The following is a 17,454-nucleotide window of genomic DNA, read 5'->3' on the forward strand; positions in this document are numbered from 1 at the left end:
GCCGGGCGTGGCCATTTCTGTCCAACATGCCCGTCTTCCGTGGACCGTTTTGTGCGCCCCTCTGGGCTGGCCTAGACATTCTCACAGCTGCACTGTCGTCTGCGGCTCCTTTTAACCAATCCTCCTTCCTCATTTTTTCAGATATCAAGACCGTATCTAAAATCTAAAGTCTAAAGCCTTTCCTACTCCTGCTCCCTCTCTTCATCCTTCCAAGCCACTACCCCCAATAAATCGCTCACACTTGTAATTCTCTCTTGGTGTCTGCTTCCTAGAGTAGCCAACTGTCACAAACCTCCTCAAGGTCCTTCTAGCTTCTGACCGCTCCCTGGTCCCAAGCAACGACCGTGCGTCTTTGGTTTTAGTTATGGCAACACTCCGTTTCCACGTACCAATCCTGCTCTGGTTGCCATTGCTGCAGAACAAATTCTCCCTGAGTTCAGTGGATTACAACAACCATTTTATTTCGCTCACAATGTCATGCGTCACAGTTTGGGAAGGCTCAGCAGGGTGGTTCTCACTGTGGCGTTTCCCATGCAGTTGCAGCCAGATGGTGGCCAGGACGGGACATCAAAGATGGCGCGCTCATATGTCTGGCAGGTAATGCCGTCAGCTGAGAGTGCTTCTGGGGCAGTGGACAGGAACACCTCCTGCGGCATCTCCAGCACGGCAGCCCCAGGGTAGCTGGGCTTTTTACATGGCAGCTGGATTCCCCCAGAGAGAGTGTCCCGAGAGAATCCAATGGTTGTAATACGGCCTTTTCTGATTTAGCCTTGACCACACATAGCATCATTTTATCATTATGCTGTAGGTTGCAAGCAAGTCACTAAGGTTGGTCCATATTCAAGATGGGAGGGCAGAGACCCCACCTCTTGATGGGAGGAGTGTCACATAATTTGCAGACATCCACAATGACCAATTTGACAATAGCAGAAACCAACAGTGAACTCCTTATATGGCACTATACCCCAGGGGACCATCCGTCACCTGCTGGAAAGTCGATTACACTGGAACACTTCCATCCATCACGGAAGAAGCGGTGCCTTGTTCTCGCTGGAATATATACTTGTTCTGAATATGATTCTGCCTTCCTTCCCCTACAGTGCTTCTGCCAAAGCCACCATCTGTGGGTTTACGCAGTGGGTGCAATATTCACTGCCACCGTACTTCATGGAGCACCGCCTCTGACCAGGGAACTCATTTTCACAGCAAATGAAGTATGCCCGTGGAGTTATATCTATGGAATTCGCTGGATTTACCATGTTCATCATCACTCTGGAGCAGCTGACCTGGTAGAACAATGAAGTGGCCTTTTGAAGACGCAGCTACGGGGCCAGCTGGGTGATAATACTTCGCATGGGTGAGATCATGTTCCCAAGGATAAAGTATAGGCTCTGAATCCCTAGCCAATATGTGGTGCTATTTCTCCCAGAGCCAAGAAGCATGGATCTGGGATCAAGGGATCGAAATGGGAGAGGCTCCTCTCACTAACACCCATAATGATGAACTGGCCAGTTTTATTCCTGTTCCGGCAACTTTGGGCCCTGCTGCTTTAGAGGTATTGGTTCCAGAGGCAAGAGCATTTCCATTGGAGAACAAACAGAACTGCCTTCTGCCTGCAAGCTCTTATCACTGCCTGACGGGGTCCGTGTTTGTATATTTCACAGCTTTGTCAGCACCGACCCCTTGATGAACAGAGCAGGTCCCAGAGCTCAGGAGCTGCTGAGTAAAGTATTTGCTGATCAGAGCCTGATGTAAATGCTAGTAAATCATGATCAGAGTGAAGATAGTTTTCCTATATTGTATGTGGAATATTGAGTTCATAATGTTCTAGATAAAGAGGAGGTGCAAGTATTTAAAACGTGAAGAAGGAAGTAGAGGAGGGGGAGTAGGATGAGGAGGAAGGTGAAGAAAGAGGAGGAGGGAGAGGAGTAGTGGAGGAAACAGGGAAAGGAGGCTCCGGGGGGAGGGAGGGAGGGGAAATGCACAATGTACAGTGTCGGGCACTTTAGATGGTTCATCTGGAGACAAACCTACATACACGGCAAGTATTCTTCCTCCCCAGTCACAGATGGAGCCACTAAGGCGCAGGGAAGTTCACGCACTTGCTGAAGTTTCATCCAAAGCGACTGAAAGGGAATCCAACTTCAAGGTGTCTGATTTCCAACCTCATCTTCTTGCCATTATACCTCGCCATCAGAGAAAGCAGACATGTCATGAGAAGAAAACAGAAACACTGCTTAAAATCATCTGAAAGCATTCCAATTTGATCTGAAATTACGATTTTAACTTCTGAGCTTGACCTGTTTGCTGAAGCACAGGTTTAATAATCAGTGCTTTGATCCACGACTTCATCTATCTGCACAAGCAGGCAATTCTGGGATTTATAATCAGCGTGTTTCTATAATAGTTCTATGATTTACTGAACATTTTCCCTAGCCAACACTTTACTATAGACAAATGATGTTACAGCATTTTGAAGGTACACATTTTAATTGTAAACTGGTTTGAGAATATTAATGTACAAAGTAGGACCTAAAACATTGGAGGAGTAATGTTGAAAATAACTGTGTTTACCCCAGAAATAACATACACGCACGCACTCTCTGCACTGAGCAAATCTGGGTCTGGCGGGTCACAGTCAGTGCAGCCTGAAGTTTTCAAATCAACGGAGGCACTTCGGGATTATCTTCAAAGTCTGGATCTTCCTCGCTTGGTATAATTTTGGGTTCAGCTTGAACTCTTCTGGGCGTGTGTTTTTTCTCTTGAACTATGTTAGCCACATCAGGGAAGGCATGCTTGCTGGGATCTACTTCTAGTCTCTCCATTTGCTGGCTTCTACAACAAAAAGGGCAAAGGAAATTGAGATATCATTTTTAAGTAAATTTCAAGTAGATTCAACTCATTCATTCATTTGTTCAGCAAATATCGGCAAGTACTATCCCTGGAGCATGGAGGCAAAAATAGGACCCCATCCCTGGTTTCAAGTAGCTTAGAGCCTAGTAGAAGCAAGAGTCGACCCTTGGAGAAATAAAGTGCTAAAGAGCGCCGCGGGGCCGTGCTGACGTGCAGGCAGGTGGAGGAGAGGGCGGCTGGGAGACTCTGCTTACCTAAGATTTTTTTGATAATTGAAATGATACAGCAGGCCAGGCCCCAGAGCCAAGATCAAGAATAGAATCACACCAGGCAGGTCTCACTCCTGAATGGAGCTAATCAGGCTCCTGGACCCTGCTGCTTCAGACCACCCAGCCCGCACTGCAAGTTCAGGTGCACACCAAGCTTAGCCCACAGTTTCCCCTCCCACAGGAACCCATTCCTCCGCCGGCACTCCGTCCTTCCAGCCATAGCTGGAGTGAAACGGACCCAGGAAGCAGCTCTGCTGGCCACTGAGTCCCCTTATCACCGTCATAGAGAAAACTCTAGATGATACAGTCACAGGGCTGCTTTTCTGGCAATTTCCATTCCATAGGCCTGGAGTTGGACCCAGTAATCTGTATTTATATAAAGTTCCCCCAGGGATATTGATGATTTAGAAATTATTTTGGAATCACCGCACCATTCATTCATTCAGTTATTCAACAGATATACCTTAAGCGCCTACTGTATTTTAGTTGCTGTGCTAGACACCAGAAATAGCATGGTCTGTGCAAACAGACAAGGTTCCTGGTAACATCTCGGAGTGCAGTGTTGTGCTCAATAGAAAAGTTATCATATCGTCATGTAATTGTCTCATTACCGACCTGTTCTCCCTATAAGACTGACATCTTTGAAGCAAAGATGTTGTCTTTTTCATCTTGTATCTTTGGCGTATAGCTTTACCGAATAAATAGTTGTTGAATAAACGAAAAACAAGTTATTATTGTGGATTAACGAAATTAAATAAGAAATTATCTCTGACCTAAAGAATATCACAATCAGCCTAATCCAGGAGCTCCAAACCCATGTCCTCAGACCAAACTCGTGCAGCAGACACAATCTGGTGGGAGAAGGAGGTCCAATTTTCTTTGGAAAGTGTAAAATCTGCTGTTCTTACAGCCCTCCCCCTCATTCCTGTAATCTGCGCAGCCCTTGAAAGATTTGACTTTTTGATTCCTTAGTATTTTGACTAATACTCCTGGACCTGATGAAGAAAAATACAAAGTATACAAAGACTATAAAAGGGCATTTTCTGAAGTCCCAGATTGTACACTATAAACAGTGTAGGAAGTTACAGTTTTCAAAGACTCGCATTACAGTCACTATTAACTATAGCGTACTTTTTAATTAGTCTGTTCTTATTAAAAGACTATGATATCTATGGCTTAATTAAGTAAATATCTAAATTCATCTATTATAATTATGTTGTCCTTGACTTTGAGGAAAAGCAGCCCATCTCAATTGTAGGCATATCTCTTGGGCCATAATTTCTGGATCTCAGTAATAAACTGTGAGCTTAGCTAGTATGTATATAGTTATCTGCAGACCCCCTGCTTCAGATGTTGTGAGGAATAGTTTGCATGCAGGGCTTCAATGACTCATGAATCTCTGGGCCTGAGGCACCTGAGGACCACGCTCATCCCCAAAATAAAGAGGAGACGGGCTTTTCTCCCTGGCTACTTCATGTCCCCATGTCACAGGCCTAAAGTGACAGATGCCCATTGCTGGTTTTACCCGCCACCCGGCTGTCAGACCAGAACCTCTGGCACCTAGTAAGAATGGCTGGAAGATGGAATGAATAAATTTATTACCATGGAAGAAAGCAAGAAAAAAGAAAATGTCTAAAATCAGTAGGCAGTAGGCATAAAATACATCAACGATTGACTCCTTCTATTAAAGAACATAAAGAAATGATAATCGGTTGGGCTAGCTTATTTGGACCAAAGACTCCCACTGCCCACTAAAAACTTTACTGAGATCGTGAAAGATGTGGTAAGATAATTAGGATCCACAAGGTCAGAATTCAGTGAAAGGAGGAACCCAGAAAGGGGAATGGAGTCCTGAGACCACTTTTGCCCTGAGGGCATTCGGTGAGCCCCTAAAGTCAGGCTTTGGTCTTGCTGGATGTACAGAGTCTGGGGACAGAGGGCCAGGCCCTGAGCATGCCAGGTGGGCAGTCTAACAGGATGCCCTCTGCCCAGTAAGGGTGCAGTCCCAAAGGGCTTCCCCCTCCTGTACGAGTGAATGAGAGGTAAACCTGCTCTGCCCGCCTCCCCAGGGGGCTGTGAGGGGAGGTGCCCCAGTGGGACAGAAGAGGGCTGAGTTGTCACCACAGGCTGGCACTTCCATGGGTTTATAGCAGCTAAAAAAAAAAACAAACCCTCAATCTTGAACTTAGACTGAAGTGGTTCTAAATTAGCAGTGTCTTTAGGGTCTGCCCCAAAGCACACATCAATGCTCCCTGGCAGAGCACCTCCTGGACCTCTGAGAAGCCCCCAACAAGGCAGCAGATCACAGGAAAAAGTAAACAAGCACTCAAGTAAACGGGCACTCTGCATAAGAATCAGCAGAAGCAACAAGAACAGAAATAGAGACATAAAAACTTCAGATAGTGACTAGGAAAGCATGAATTATAAAACCACTACACTTATGTTTAAATAAAATGTTTCAGACTTGAGAGTAAAATGCTGAAAACTTTTGGTCTGGAATTGGCAATAAGACAAAGATGCCTGCTATCACCCTCTTTTCAACATTGTACTGGATTTTTTCCCTATGCAGTCATGCGCGAAAAAGAAAAGATACAGGTTTGGGAAGAAAGAAAGCCATCATTCTTTGCCATATATCATCAGGGAAATGGGAGTTAAAACAACAATGAGATACCACCGCACACCTATTTAGAATGGTCCAAATCCGGAGCACTGACAGCACCAAATGCTGGCGAGGATGTGGAGCAACAGGAACCCTCATACGTGGCTGGTGGGGATGCAAAATGGTACAACCACTCCAGAGGACAGTTCGGCAGCTTCGTACACAACTAAACATACTCTTACCATATGATCCAGCAATTGTGCTTCTTGGCATTTACCCAAAGGAGTTGAAACTTTATGTCCACATAAAAACCTGCACAGGATGTTTATAGCAGCATTATTCATAATTGCCAAACAACTGGAGCAGCTAAGATGCCCTTCAGTAGGTGAATGGATAAATTAAACTGTGGTCCATCCAGACAATGGAATATTATTCAGCATTAAAAAGAAATGAGCTAGCAAGCCATGAAAAGACATGGAGGAACCTTAAATGCATATTACTAAGGAAGAGAAGCCAATCTGAAAAGGCTACGTACTGTATGATTCCAATTACATAACACTTTGGAAAAGACAAAATTATGGTGACAGTAAAAAAACTAATAGTTGCCAGGGGCTGCGAGTGGGGAGAGCGGGAGGAATAGGTGGAGCACAGAGGATTATCAGGGCAGTGAAACTACCCTGTATGACGCTATAGCAGTGGATACATGTCATTATACATTTGTCCAAACCCATAGAATGCACAACACCAAGACTGAGCCCTAATGCAGATTATGGATTTGGCTGCTAATGATGCATGGACGCAGGTTCACCAGTTGTAACAAATGTTCCACTCTGATGGGGGATGTGGATAATGACGGAGGCTGTGCCTGAGCTGGGGCAGGGAGTATATGGGAAATCTCTGTGCCTTCCACTTGATTTTGCTGTGAACCTAATAAGACTGCTCTAAAGAAGAAAGTCTGGGCTTCCCTGGTGGCGCAGTGGTTGAGAATCTGCCTGCTAATGCAGGGGACATGGGTTCAAGCCCTGGTCTGGGAAGATCCCACATGCCGCGGAGCAACTAGGCCCGTGAGCCACAATTACTGAGCCTGCGCGTCTGGAGCCTGTGCTCTGCAACAAGAGAGGCCGCGACAGTGAGAGGCCCGCGCACCGCGATGAAGAGTGGCCCCCGCTCGCCACAACTAGAGAAAGCCCTTGCACAGAAACGAAGACCCAACACAGCCATAAATAAATAAATAAATAAATATTAAAAAAAAAAAAAAAAGAGATTCCTATTCATTCTACACTCAGTTCTCCCATTCTCTCCACAGACAGAAGTTTGTGGAGAGAAGTCTTTGAAAAAAAAAAAAAGAAGAAGAAAGTCTAATTTTTAAAAAAGACACCGTGAGGAGAGTAAGAAGGCAAGCCCAAGAATGGGCTACGTTTTATAGTCCTGCCTGGTTCCACCACTCACTTAACAACTTTGCGATATTAGACTAATTGCTCAATCTCTTTGAACCTCAGTACATTAGGATACGAGGATTCATCCTGCAGTGATTTTGAAGAGTAAAGATAACGCATAGCATCATATAGCACAGGGTAGGCACTCAGCACTCAGTAAGTCCATTTTCGAGGAAGCTGTGTGTTTTCCTTCATCGTACAGTGTCACAGGACCACAAGAGTTCATTGGGTCAGTTACCTTCCCCCAAAACATGATCCCATCTGGTCCCAATGAAGATAACTCTCCTTCCCTTTATCTTCTCCCTCTATTCACTCTGTCTTCACAGCATGAGGAAAGGACCACTCAGGCTATGAGAGGGTTGAGGGGCCTATTCCGACCTCCCTGCCCCCAGAGTACCACTGCCTCTGTAGTCCTTTCCCCCAAGTCAACAACCTGCCTGACCTCGTTCCCATGTGCAGCATTTATTGGCGGCTGTTTGTTAATGGGTTGCCCAGCCAGAGGCTGAGATAATGTGTGTAAGGAAGTTTGTCAATGATTAAGGAACATCACAAACAACCTTCCCATCGATGGATTATGAACGGTCGTGAGGTGATCCTTTCGCAGTAACGAAAATGAAAAAGAAAGGCCGTGTGAAAATACTGCAGGAGGTCCTATTATGAAGAATTGTGCTAGGACATCTCTAATCATCAAGTGTCATCACAGTAATGACGGTTTTCCTGGAGTCTTGAAAACCAGCTCCAAACTTTGGCAATGACTTGGTTTCCAATCCCGGTGATTCCTCATAAATTAGATTCAAACTCTTTACATGTGTTGATGCCACTGGGGGTTAATTATGACCGTGAAGATTCACAGTAGTCCTAATACCCTTGATTCTCTGTAAATTACACTTGTATCTGAAATGGAAATCACTAAGTTGGGAAACATGAGAGTGGCTTTCCAAGGTTAAAAACAGCAGCCCGCTTTTCAGAAGGAATTCGACTCCATACCTGTTGTTTAAACAAACCCCGTGTTTGAAAATCTGTACAAAATTTGACAGTTGTCTTTGAATATATACGAACGCCTGACTGCTTGTATTATGCAAGACATAAATATAGTTCTTGTTCAGGTATTTTTATAGTGATAATTCTAGCATATACATTTGTATCTCAAAGATAGTTTGCCTTGGTCCAAAATAGATTCTGCCATCTGGATGGTACGAGTCTGGAAATCATGGCAAGGAGAAGGAAGGTTGAAAGAGCTGGGATGTTCATTCTAAGGAAGAACTGAGAAATAATGAGAGCTTTGTCTGAAATACTCTAAGGATTGTCACTGCTTGTGGGAGGTGGGCTTCGTTCTGGGGTGTCTCTGGGGGCAGAGCTAGAACCTTCAGTTAAGAATCAAAGAGAAGCTTTCAGACCCTGGGGGAATATTGAGAATGCCATGAATATTCTCTTGAGAGGGTGAGGGTCCTGTTGAGAAGGAAGCTTAAGCCAAGGCTGGAAGGTGACCTATGATTGACAAGAGGGCACACACGGGGCCTCTTGTCCTTGCAGCCCTGAGAGTTTTGGAATCTATGACATGACACATGGGTCATAAAAGGGAGGCGGTGTGAGCAGCGTTATGGGCAGGGCTCAGCAGAGTCGTCCCAACAGGTCACAGCTACGTGACCTCCGGACATTCCAACCTCCTCCCTCCCTCATTTTCCTCGTCTGTAAACTGAGGGTAAAAATTGTGAGGATTAAATGCGTTACTATGGGTAAAGCGCACGGAATGGTGCCCGATACAAAGCAAGTGCCCGGTAAATGTAGCTGTCGTTGGTGTGGATATTGCCACTTTTATTATTGTCACCAGAAGTTGGAACCTAGATATACACAGATCTGTTTTTGAGCCCTACAAATCAAGAGTCTAAGTTTGGGGAATAAACATTAATGTTCATGGTATGAATCCTTTTTAAACTTTCAGTCACTGTACCTATTTGGAAGGTGCATTCTAGCCACCAAATGACAATGAAGAGAACTCTAAACAAAGTTAAGACGGGCTGAGGGGACGGCACCTTTTGTCTCTCTGCTCCCTGCTGCTGTCTGCCGTGCTTTTCACTGGCTTTGATGTTCCTTGACAACCTGTGATTACTTCGCCCACCTAAAACAAAAACACAGTACACAGTTAGTGATACATTCTCTCTGATACATCTTCAAAAATATACACTATATATTTTTTAAATGCTAAAACATTTTAATTTCCACTACATATTCCATGAAAGAGTCTGAGTTTAAGCCCCTATATGGGGCATGAGAAAGCTCCAATAGTCCCCCTGTATCCATGGGGATGCGTTCTAAGACCCCCAGTGCATGCCTGAAACCACAGATAGTACCAAACCCTGTATATAGTATGCTTTTTCCTTAACATACATACCCGTGATGAAGTTTAATTTATAAATTAGGTACAGTAAAATACTAAAAACAATAACTAGTAATAAAACAGAACAATTATAGCAATATACTGTAATACATGTTACAAAATTGTTCAGATTTAATACCTTTTCCATCTGAACTAAGCACCTATCACTCACTGTGGCCATAATTTTTGCAATCTGAGGTACAGCAGCAAAACCAGCATGAATTTCTTTTTCCTTCCTCACAATTTCACAGGTAGAAGATTCGTTCATACTGCAGATCTGAGTAACCTCAGCATATGATTTTATTTTCTTTCCTTATTAAGTCAGGAACTTTCACCTTTTCGATTAAAGGAGGCACTTTAAGCCTTCTCTTTCCTCGGTTTCAGTTACCCATGGTCAACAGTCTGAAAATATCAAATGGAAATTCCAGAAATAAACAATTCATATGTTTAAAACTGTGGGCCGTTCTGAGCAGCATGATGAAATCCTGCACCATCCTGCTCCGCCCTGCCCAGAATGTGATGTGAATCATCCCTTTGCCCAGTGTATCCCCCCTAGTTCCTTAGTCACTTATTAGCTGCCTTGGTTATCGGATCAACTGTGCTCGGGTTCAGGTAACCCTTAGTTTACATAATGGCCTCAAAGCGCAAGAGTAGTGATGCCATTGGTCAGAACCCCAGAAAGCCTAGCCCATTGTTTATCGCATGTATGCTTCAATACATGGGCGGTGACTGAGCAAACGAGGCAAGGCATCCTTGTCTGGGGGACTACAGCATCAAATCTGGGGAGGTGAGCGCTCTTATTGCCCTTGATGGCAATCTGTCTCCTATGTGGTGGTACAAGCATCCGTTTTTTTACATAGTGCAGGTGTATATTTTTCCCTCATATTTTATAAAAATTCAATCTGTGTGTGTGTGTGTGATTTAGTTCAGTCCCTTCCCACAGACCTCATGGGAGGGCCTATGTGCAATGCAGCAAGGAAAGATCTGCTTAAACATCACCCTTTCGATTATGTATTGAACACCCGACTAGGGAAAATACCTTTAAGCATCACCAAGGGTTTGTGTGATGGCCAGACTTTTGCTGAGACTCCAGAAGAGAAAACAACAACAACAACAAATGCCGCATGTACCAAACACAGGAAGTTTCAAGGCTGGAAGAGTTTGTTCAGAAACATTTTTGAAAAGGTATATTCTGCATAACAAAAACATGTAGAAGGAAACCATGGAAGAGTGAGAAATGGAAGCCGCCAATGCAGTGTTCACTGGGTAATTAGAGGAGGTGACTCATGGAAAGGATCGCTCAGTGAAGCATGTTTTTATCATCATCAAACGAGGTTTGCTTTGGAGGCAGCTAATCCCAAAATGATGTATTTGCTATGTTTTAAAGTCTATTTCATGCCAATTTTACTGTTTTCCATTCATTTCTTGCTGGCCCATGATGTTACATTTCTGGATGTTCACGTGCCAGGGTAGGAATGTTTACGCTATTTTAAAGTGAAAACTTAACTGTTGTTTTTTTTTTTTTCTTTTCTCTAATTGAACTAGTGTGATGGATACAAATATTTCCCCCATGTTCCTGGCCTATCCATAAAGAAATGGAAATGCTTTTCAGTTTCTATCGATGCCAGTTCTGGTTTATTAAGCCACATTAATGTCAAATATGAGGGCAAGGAAAGACAGAGTTGAGGAGACTGAACAGAGATGCCTTGCAGTTGAGGCAGCAGAGAGTGGTTGTAGGCGTTGGGGTAATGAAAGCTGGCACCTTCCTCCTGGGGTGTCTCGGGCGTGAGTGGGGTCAGCAGGACCTCCCTCCGAGAGGCATGGTGGCAGGCTCTCGGGGAGGAGTGCTGTCCAGGAGAATTTTCTGCAATGATGGAAACGTTTCGGGCTGTCCAACACGGGGCGCCAGAGCACTCGCGATGCTGTTAGTGTAACCGAGACACTAAAGTTTTCATTTTATTTCATTTTTCAGTAATTTTAATTTCTACTGGCCAAGCCAGAGAGATGGGAACGTGACCAGAGTGAGCCCCAAACCTATGCGTGGGCTGCCCAACTCTTCTTTGGGAGTGAAGGTCATCCATCCATGCCAGTTAGCCCTAATTTATCCGAGGTCCCTGACCACATGGCCTTTTCAGTTCTGGAACTCTCTGCTCCTTCCTTGACATGCCTGGGACCTGGAACTGAGCGTGAGAACGCGGAGCCTGTGTTTCAATCTCTCTGATCAACGTGGGGTGTAGGCTGCTCCCTTAGCCCAACTCGGGACGACTTATCTAAAGGACCACGTGAGCCACAGAGCTTGGGCAGGCAGTGGCTGGGGCCTCTGTCAGGCCAGCATCGCAGCTCAGCTTCTCCCCTGTCTCAGTCCTGCTTCCTCCCCTCCCACAGGTGTGGATTCCTAGGCTGCTCCCCAGCAAATGTTCTGCAAGCGCATCTCCATCTCAGGGTCTGCTTCCTGGGGAGCAGTGGCATCTGAGAGCTTTTTTATTTTTTAATAATTACATTAAATGAGACCAATGTTACTTAAAATTCATGAAAATGTCAACTTTAAGAAAAAAAGCTTTTGCGCCAAAAGCACAAGTTTTGTATTGCTTCATGCTATAAATGCGCTAATCAGAATGGGAGCACATGCATAATTAGAGTCTTACAACACCCCATCTCTAACACTGTTATTTGTCCCATAATAAGCTCAGACAAAGATTCTCTGTGTTTATGGAAATGCAAATAGAATCGCAAATTTGGAACTTTTCTTCACCAGGAATTTGCCATGTACCAGAATCTCAATGTGTTGCTTATTTTTAAAAGATATTTTCAGCTCATTTAGTTTCAAAGGTTCTTTTAAGTTTAAAAGTTAGGGGGAATTAAGAAATCAGCAGTAAGAAAAATATTAACACCAGCATTCACATTGACACCAAAATTCATCTTAACAACAATATTTATATGAATAGCAGGAAAAACTCTTCTGATAAGAGATCTAATTTTCCCAAGTAGAGGATCAAAGTTCAGAATTCCAAGGTACTGAGATAGTAACGTGTGGTTTCCCTCTATACCTGCAGCCTAGTGCTACTCTTCCTCTAGAAAACGATGCTCATTAACATCAAACTTCCTATTCATTTGTACGAAGTGTGTTTAGGGATGACTAATGGAAAAGGTGTAAGGGCCAAAATATGTTTAATAAATTAGACAAAGTGGAGCAAATGGTTTCCTGAATCCACAGAGGGAGATGTAACCAACTACTTGAAAATTCAATTGCAGGATAGGCACAAAGGTACAAATTAACATTTTAATAATATTAGGTTATTTTAATGCATAGATTCATGCAATTGAAAGTTGGGAGTGAACATGGAGGTAGGAGTTGAGTCCCCTTTAGCTCAGAAAGCAAATGACCCTTCAAAGGCTTTCGTGACAGCTGGTTTTCCAGCCTTGGTTTAAATAGCACCGTGGGATGGAGTCCCTTTACCTCCCTGGGGTAGCAGCCTACACTGAGACCATCTACATTTACCTTAACATGTACGTGGCTGCTTTACCAACCATAAAAGTTACTAATGCCAAGAAATCCAGACTACCTACGTAAGCTGTGTAAAAATACAGTAAACAGACGTGAGGGAGAGAGACCTACCTCCTAATCCTTATATTTAGGTTGAACCATAGAAATTACCAACATCTGACTATTTTTTATAGGTTTAAAAAAATTTTTTTTTATAATTAACTTATTTTTATTATTTATTTTTTTATTTTTGGCTGTGTTGGGTCTTTGTTGCTGTGCGCATGCTTTCTCTAGTTATGGCGAGCGGGGGCCACTCTTCATCGCGGTGCGCGGGCTTCTCATTGTGGTGGCTTCTCTTGTTGTGGAGCATGGGCTCTAGGTGTGCGGGCTCAGTAGTTGTGGCTCGGTCAGTAGCTGTGGCTCGCGGGCTCTAGCGCACAGGCTCAGTAGCTGTGGCACACGGGCTTAGTTGCTCCGCGGCATGTGGGATCTTCCCGGACCAGGGCTCGAACCTGTGTCCCCTGCATTGGCAGGAGGATTCTTAACCACTGGACCAGCAGGGAAGCCCCCTGACTATTTTTGACCTAGAAAACAGTGATTTTCCAAGGTTTAGCTTAATAGTTATTTACATGAAGTTAAATAAGAATATGTAAACAATCCCTCCATTTCAGATGAAGACTTGCTAGTGGGAAGTTACAAGAGTGAATGGACAAAGAAAATGGAATATAATGGAAGATATTTGTTACAAAAGAAAATGTAAACAATTGACCTTTTAACCTTCTCTTGTGAATTTCCCCTGGCTTCTTAAATAATAGTATTCAGGAGAATGTGAAGTAAATTTCTCTTTCTCTTGGATTTTCATTTTGTATCAGTTTCAACAATTACCTTCATTAAATCTTCTCAAAGAAATATTTACTGAGTATCTATTATGCACCAAGCATAGGACTGAGCAATAGATATGGAATGATAGATTTAAAAATTATCCCTGATCATCTCATGAGGAATAAACACACAAAAGCAATTAAACTACACTAAGAAAGTGCAATTGATAGAAATATGCACAGACTCTACAGAAGCCCAAGGGACGGAGTCAGACTGGGCGGCGTGGGGAGCAGTGATCAAAGAAGACTCACTAATGATGTGAGATTTGATGTGAATTTTAAAGAATAAGTGGGAATTTGTCAGAAGATGGAGATTATGAGATGAAGATTGTATAAGGAATTAAGAACATTCCAGAGAGAGAAAAAAGCATAAACAAAGACTGGAAGGTAAATGACCACATAAACGAGCACCGAATATTAGGCGGATAATAGCTAGAAATAAGGCTGAAGAACTAGGCAGAGGTCAGATCTTGGGAGACTTTAAGGAGTTTGGACTTTGCACAAGAGGTGATGGGGACTTTTGCAGTAGTTTTATTCAGTGACATAGGTATTCATCTCAGCTGAAATAGCAACATTCTAAACGCACTTCCTATTTTCATTAGCCGAAGTGCGAGATGTTAACAAAAATACTAAGTCCAGTGGAGTGACGGCTTTTGAAAATGTCTCTTTCCTCGCTAGATTAAAAAAATAATTTTATTTCTTTTTCAACTATTATAGTCAAGTTTCCCCCAACCCCAACTCTACTCTGAAAATACTAATGACATACAATCCTGTTAGGAAACTGTCTAAATGTGTGTAATGGCCAGCAAACTGATTGTAAGAACACTCGTAAACTGTTGGCTAATTTAGCTGTTCTTTGGGGCTTTCATTCACCTACAGACTCCAGATATATGCATATTTCTCTAGCTGCCCACTGACTCTCATGAGGTAGGTTTTGGACTCTGCATTCAAGATCACCGAGTACCTATACATCCTCGTCAAAGGGGACATTTGCATGAAGCAAAATCCATTAGCCACAGCTGCCCCAGCATGGAGGACCATGAATGTTAACATGAAAATTAAAGGGAGATTCTGCTTAAATAGATTCAAGATTTATGAACTGGCTTTTCCCCTCTTCAGTCCGTGCCTCTTCAGTAGTTTAAGGAGGGTGTGCCGCGGTGTCCAAACTCACAGCACAGGTTCTGAGCCTGTTCGTCGTCCTATCCATTTCTGGCCCTGCTCTGCTTGTTACAGGGAGATGGAAACCTGCAGGCTTCGTTAGTTATCCAGCTTCCCATGTCATCTGGCTTCCAGCTGGGCTTGGCCAATGGGAGGCACTGGGAGGAGGCAGGGGCACCAAGAAAGAGAGACTTCGGGCGCTTCTCCCATGATCTCTATTCACGTGAGCAACTCCTCCAGCAGCGGCAGAGTCTACCCTGTGGCTGCCCAAGGCACCTGCTGCAGGTCTGGCTTCTTCCAGGGGACCCTAGGGCGTGGTTTCTGCCAACATCCCTCTGTCCTGGGAGTGGTGGTGGCCTGTCATGTTACAAATTTCAAGGTGGTCTTACTCTCCCTTCTTTGGCATCTCAGACCTTCTGCTACCTGTGCAGTACATTTCCTGAATTCCTCCTATAAATTCCTGCGTAAATTTCCTGTACACATAATTTTCCATACTTAAGTGTTTCCCGATTTTCCATTAGACACTTACTGATTTACTCCATGTTCTCAAACTGCGGGGTGCTTGTTAAAATACACATTTCCACACCACCTAATTAGACTATGCAGAGAGTGGCCTGGGAATCTAGTGTTTTGAACAAACTCTCTCCAGGTGATTCTTAGGATCAGGCAAGTTTTGAAAACAGTTTTAGCTGTTCCCACGGCTTCTAGCCTTTCTGGATGCAATTCATGTATACAGCCCACATTTATGGGATGCCTATAACATCCCAGGAACTGGACCAGGAGCTATGATGCTATGGTGATCCAGAAAAGCATGGTCACTGCACTGATGAAACATCCTCCATCATCACTAAAAATGATATACTTTGATCTATAGATGAGAGATAATAATTGTATAATGTACACACAGTCATTTAATGGACTGATTTTAGATATTTAGATGGTTTACAATGTCTCATAATTATACTATGGTGTCTACCTGTATACATAAATTGGTATCATATATCCATTTTATTAGGAGAGAGTAAAAAATTAGAATTATTAAGTCATAAAGTACTTTTTAAGCTTGATATATGTTGACAATTTTATTTTCGAAAAGATTAAATCATCCTCTATTTCCTCTAGCACTTTATGAGAGTACTGTTGAACCTTCACAGGCATGGAATTTTATTGATTGTTTTGCTAGAAAACTGGTAGCGGTTCTGGAAAGGGGAACCAAATAGTTGGGGAAGAGGGATGGAAAGGATGTTTGCTTTACTTGTAAACTTAATACTTTGGAATTTTGTCCTGTAAACACATTATCTACGTATTGTTAAATTATTTAAACAAGGAGGCCATGAGACTGAGGGAACTCTAATACCATAGACTTTTTTGTGCTTCTTTTGTAACTGTGATTTACCTCTTTTCTATTGGGGTTTGGTATTTTTCTGAAACACTTTCATGAATTTATATGTAATATTGATATTATATCTTCTTTGGTCTTTTGTGGTGTTTTTCCTCGGCAATGGGACATGTCAGCATTTGAAAAACTGTATATTGTCTTGTTTATTAGTCTACTGTCTGTTTTCCTGCCACTAAAATGTAGACCCCAGGAGGAATTTCTGTGCTGGGTACATGACAGGCCCTCAACAATTATTTGTTCAATGAATGAATAAATGGATGAAATATAAATGAACAATACATGTTTATGAATGGTGGTTTTTGACATACAACTTTGGTTTAAAGTAACCAAAACTATTGCTTTTCCTTGGTGATTTCTGCCATTGTTAGCCAATCTCTGCAGAGAATAAAAGTAAATATTTACCTTTATCTCCACTTATATATTTATTTTTATTGAAGTATAGTTGATTTATAATATCATATTAGTTTCAGGTATACAGCATACTTTTATTTCTTTTTTAAAATATTAAAAAATAATATTTAATTCTTTAATCCATATGAAATTTATTTTTGTATAAGGTGTGAAATAAGATGACAACCTGATATTTTCCTAATTAACCAATATCTCCCAATCTTATATAAAAATTAATTTGAAATGGATCATAGACCTAAAGGTAAAAAAGCTAAAATGATAAAGCCCCTAGAATAAAACAAAAGAGAATATCTATGAAGCTAAAGATTTCATGGACATGAAATAGGAAGCAACAATCCAAATAGAAATAAAATAATTCATTGGCGAGTTCACATCAGCCCATTCCCCACACCCCGCAGCAGGGAACAGCCATCGACCAAATATTCTCAGCGGTTGGTTACTACTATCCCAGTTCCAACACCGCTGAGGTAGAGTTATTCTGAAGCACGTGTTTTGCACTGTCTCCTAGAGCTTTCCCACTGGGGCTGCTGACACTTTGTCTTGACTGCCTTTCCTTCCCTACTGCATGACCAGCACCCCCATACTTC

At 42.8% G+C, this 17,454-nt stretch overlaps 1 protein-coding gene across 5 annotated transcripts in view; it reads right to left on the reverse strand.

Annotated features, from left to right (window-relative positions):
- Positions 1–2,463: 2,463 nt before the first annotated feature.
- Positions 2,464–17,454, reverse strand: part of DNAAF11 (dynein axonemal assembly factor 11) — an 82,387-nt gene continuing 67,396 nt past the window's right edge. For all 5 annotated transcript variants that reach the window (XM_082433845.1, XM_082433842.1, XM_082433841.1 and 2 more), the window contains 2 exons: positions 9,191–9,276; positions 2,464–2,835 (listed from right to left, as the gene is read on the reverse strand). In XM_082433845.1, the coding sequence (XP_082289971.1) occupies positions 2,658–2,835; positions 9,191–9,276 (264 nt within the window). In that variant the 3' untranslated portion in view covers positions 2,464–2,657. The remainder of the gene's footprint in view (positions 2,836–9,190; positions 9,277–17,454) is intronic.

The sequence above is a fragment of the Balaenoptera physalus genome (genome assembly GCF_965194825.1).
Source record: "Balaenoptera physalus genome assembly, chromosome: 17".
NCBI lineage: Eukaryota > Metazoa > Chordata > Mammalia > Artiodactyla > Balaenopteridae > Balaenoptera > Balaenoptera physalus.